We start from the raw sequence: 4,529 nt of genomic DNA, 5'->3' as shown, positions 1-4,529 counted from the left end.
AGACAGAAACTACTAGAACGTGTTGGTAGAAGATCTGCATCTCCACTGACCTTCACAGGTCTGTTCACCTGTGGCACAGTTACCCCCAGATTTACCCAGAATCCTTTGGGGTCGGAGTTAGAAGTAGGAACACATCTGGATCCAAGTGTCCGTCCACTGAACCTCAGCCGTCCTGCAGAGGAGTGACAGACGGCTCTGGGTTCGACCCAACCTGATCCAAACACCAGAACATCAGATGAAGGCAGAACCTAGACGTGACCCTGAAGGCTGACCTCCCACTGATCCACAGCTGGTCCAGGTCGATGGTACGGTGACGTTCACGCGTCTTCTCTGCTCTTCAAGCTCATCTTCACGGAAACATGATTCAAGGTCAAATTCTTCACAAGATTTTTTAACCCAACAAAAGGGGGCGCTGCGTTCAGGCAGGTGTTTGTTTGACATCAACAAAAGGAGATGAAGGAAGAGGGTGGGGGGACTGCTGGGGGGGGGGGCACTGCTGTTCTCCTGCTGATGGACGTATTGGCACGGTGGACGGAGAGCAACAAAGAGAGGAAGGTGGTTGTTTTTTTCACCCCGGTGGTGTTGTGCAGCAGCAGAGGCAGGAAGGGGCAGGAAGGGGCAGGAAGGGGCAGGAAGGGGCAGTAAGGGGCAGGAAGGGGCAGTAAGGGGCAGGAAGGGGCAGGGCTGTGTACCCTGGCTGCACAGTTCCACCGTTGTTTATCTGACTGTTGCCCCCCCGTCCAACAGTCCAGCTGGAGCAGTCACTACACAGAAGTTCAGCCCTGAAACCTGGCCTCCAGTCATGGGGGGGGGGGGGGGGGGGGGCAAAAGGTCGGGGGGTTGTTCACACAACAACCGTTACATACAGGAACACAGCACAAACAGTCAGAACATCACTGACAGGACGTCAACCGTCCAGCACAGACACATCATCACTGGGACTTTATTATTATTATTATTATTATTATTATTATTATTATTGTTATTATTATTATTATTTCTATTATTATTAATGATCAAACATCTGGTGACATCGTAGTCGATGAGTTCCGACACTGTGACTCATGTTGTCATCCTTCAGTCTTCAGTGGTCAGTGGTCAGTGGTCAGTGGCATAAATTGACCTGGTGAGAGCTTCAGGGTCCGGTCTGTCTGTGAGACGACCACTTCCTGTCCATCTCATCCTACTCTGGAGTAAATAATAAATAATACATGCAGTCAGTGGCACGATGTCCTCCACACACACACACACACACAGATATCTGTTTCACTTTTTCCTGCTTCTTTCTGACCTCTGAAGGACATTAACTTCCTGTGTCTGGGCGGATGATGATGTTGTCAGCAGACGGAGACTACTATCTCCCTCTAGTGGTACCAGACTGCTAGGACAGACAATCCTTTCTGGGATTTTATGTTGAAAAACTACTAATTTTCTTTAGATAAAAGAGAACTTTAAAAACAGACACTGACTGTAGCTTTGACATTGTAAAAACAAACAGTAATATGGAGAATAAGGTTGTTTTTGGTCCGTGTTTATTTCTTTACTTATTTCCAGAAAGTCACACACATTTACAAACCAGAGTAAAAACCTGTAGATTCGTCTCATCTTCATGAATAAATAACTGACCTCCATTTATAGATGGTGTGAGTTCACTGAGGATTTACTATAAGATTCCAATTATATCTGCTCTAAAATGATGAAAACACCTCATGCTAAGAATATACTGCAGTACATAAAGACGCCACTGGGGCAGGCGTCAGTGTCAAGGTCATTTTACTGTTTCTATTTTTCCTTCATGAATAACTGATGAGTTCAGCTGTGAACACACACAGGTCTGTGACCCCCCCCACACACACACACCCACCCCCACCATTGGACTCAACGTCTCCCTGGTGAGACTGGGGTCTGCTGTAAATACAAACAAAACACGTGTGACCTGTAAACAATGTCTGTAAACAAAGGTAAACAAACAGGAAGCAGAGATAAAAACAATCATGAAGAAGTCAGAGCCGTTCCCTTTGACCCTGGTCTTGTTTGTGCAGTAAAGGGTACTGACTTTACCCAGCATGCATTTCAATGTCTCTGTACAAACTGTGAAATAAAACGACTCCCTGAAACATTTACCAGTTAAAAACAACAACAGGTTTTCTTTAACGACTGCAGTCCAAGAGTCAGAACTCACCGTCACCAACCGTACAACCACGACTGGAGGCTGACAGGAAGTGCTAACTCTGGACTTGTAAACAGATGTTAATTCAACCAATCACCTCATGTGAAAACATGAAAAAACAATGTTTAAAATATGTTTAAAAAAAAAAAACTAAAATAAAACATTATTTTCTAACAGTGGAACAAACAGTAGAATTAAAACAGAAATATTGCACTTTGACATTTAAATAACTCAGAATATTAACGACACTGAAGAACCTGGTGCCTGTCTGGTCCTGGTCTCTGTCTGGTCCTGGTCTCTGTCTGGTCCTGGTCTCTGTCTGGTCCTGGTCTCTGTCCTCAGGACCAGTCAGTGTTAAAGAACATGAGGTTTGACTGAAAACCACTGTCTGACCTTTGACCTGGTGTTTTTACACACAGGAAATTCTCATTTTGTTTAAGAAGGTTTTCAGTCGACAAACCACTGTCTTACATTAGTGCATTAGAGAAGAGAAGAGGAGGAGAGGAGGAGAAGAGAGGAGAGGAGAGGAGAGGAGGAGAGGAGAGGAGAGGAGCACCTGGCTCCTCACTGCCTGAAAGGCCTCATGAATATTGATGACTGGCTGCAGGGCTCCTCCTCCTCCTCCTCCTCCTCCTCCTCCTCCTCCTGCTCCTTCTTCTTTATTTTAGTGCAGTCAAATGAACAAAGATTTTGGAATAAAATCCAACTTGGACTGAAATGAGGAAAAACTGTTGCAGAAATCCATGAAAACAACAGAGCGTTCGATTTTTTTCCACTTCCTGTCGTCGTGTCTCATTTGAAGATCACGGGGAAATGTAAAAAAAACAGAATCCACTGTGAGTGGATGTGAGTGAACACCTCTGACTGGAAACATGAATCTCATCAGCTCTGACAAACTCACATTAAAAAGAAAAAAAGAATAAAATACTAAATTATTCATACAGCAGGTAATTGGACTGTGACTGTGCAGAGAGTTCTTCTGTTCCAGAACAAATCTAAATGCAAAACTCAGGGCGGAGAATAATGAGGGGGAAGGTCACTCAGGTCACTCTCCAGGCATTCTGGGAAAATGGAGGGAATTTACTGTGAGTGGACTGAAAAGAAATGATCTGTCCATCACACATACATACTGTACACCTCCTCCTCCTCCTCCTCCTCCTCCTGCTCCTCCTCCTCCTCCTCCTCCTGCTGCTCACCAATCACAGCAGCAGAGGAAAGAACACGACGACCCCTCAGGCCCACGGAACTTGCCGGAGCAGGGCGTGTCGGTGCACTGTGCGATGAAAGCGTGCAGATCAGTGACGCGGACCTGTTCCTGAGTCTGGGCCTGTGGGACGACAGGAAGTCAGAGCTGAAGACTGACTGACGTAGACCGCTCTGGAAACAACAGCTTCATATTTATATATATTTACATCTCATCTCAAGGATTCACTGGTCATACCATGACACTACACACTACAGCACAGTAGGTGGCAGTACGTAGGCTAAGAGACGTTCAGGTGTTGGAACCGAACGTGTCCCCGCTCATGGTTAAACTGTCAGTGTGATGACGACAGGTCAGTGACCTCTACCGTACCATGATGGTGTCGTAGGCTCCGGTGATGAGGGCGATGAAGAGGGACAGCACCATGTAGATGAAGAGCGAGATGAAGGTGTAGAGGTAGACCTGGCTGAAGATCCACACCAGCGTGCTGCTGTGCTCCATCTCAGCAAACGTCACGAACATGTCGTCGCCGTTGATGAGAGAAAACAGACACTCGGAAACCATGGACAGGGATCGGAACTGGACAGGAAGTCACAAAGAACAGCGGTGAGCGGTGAGCGCAGCCTCGGCGTTTCTGCTCCCAGGTTCTCCGTTCTCTACCTTGGTGTGGTACGGTCCCAGGACGATCCACCCACAGAAGCAGTAGCCCATGTAGATGGCAGCGGCGCAGCAGCAGAAACGGATGACGTTTGGGAAGGCGGCTCTGAGAGTCACAATCAGGATCTGAGGTCAAAGGGTCAAGAGGTCAAACACAGTAGGTTTTTACAGAGCTACAAGCACGCGTGTCGTTGTGTCGTTCATACATACATTGTATTTCTGGAAGAAGCTGAGGTAGCGGATGACCCCCACCCACACCAGCAGGGTGGAGGTGCCCAGCAGGATGCTGCACACGTCGTACGACGACAAGTTCTGTGTCACAGCAGCCACAGCGTCAGAGTTACAAAAGGTCAGACTGGGCCTATCAGAGACAGGCGCGCTCCCGGCCGCTCCCACGTTACCTTGGATTCGATGCCAATCTTGATGAAACTCTCGACGACGGTGAAGACATTGCCGATAGTGAGAAGGGGGGCACCAACATAGACAGCCTCCCAACCA

At 47.3% G+C, this 4,529-nt stretch overlaps 1 protein-coding gene across 1 annotated transcript in view; it reads right to left on the bottom strand.

Annotated features, from left to right (window-relative positions):
• Positions 1–1,515: 1,515 nt before the first annotated feature.
• LOC103393717 (mucolipin-1-like) overlaps positions 1,516–4,529 on the bottom strand; it is a 4,838-nt gene continuing 1,824 nt past the window's right edge. Inside the window, exons 2-6 of the mRNA XM_008330785.2 lie at positions 4,433–4,519; positions 4,242–4,343; positions 4,035–4,157; positions 3,747–3,953; positions 1,516–3,497 (exon numbers count right to left, since the gene is read on the bottom strand). Of these exons, the coding sequence (XP_008329007.1) occupies positions 3,363–3,497; positions 3,747–3,953; positions 4,035–4,157; positions 4,242–4,343; positions 4,433–4,519 (654 nt within the window). The 3' untranslated portion in view covers positions 1,516–3,362. The remainder of the gene's footprint in view (positions 3,498–3,746; positions 3,954–4,034; positions 4,158–4,241; positions 4,344–4,432; positions 4,520–4,529) is intronic.

This window comes from Cynoglossus semilaevis, chromosome 17 (genome assembly GCF_000523025.1).
Source record: "Cynoglossus semilaevis isolate Cse_v1.0 chromosome 17, Cse_v1.0, whole genome shotgun sequence".
Lineage (NCBI taxonomy): Eukaryota > Metazoa > Chordata > Actinopteri > Pleuronectiformes > Cynoglossidae > Cynoglossus > Cynoglossus semilaevis.
This window is presented reverse-complemented; position numbering and strand designations above follow the sequence as displayed.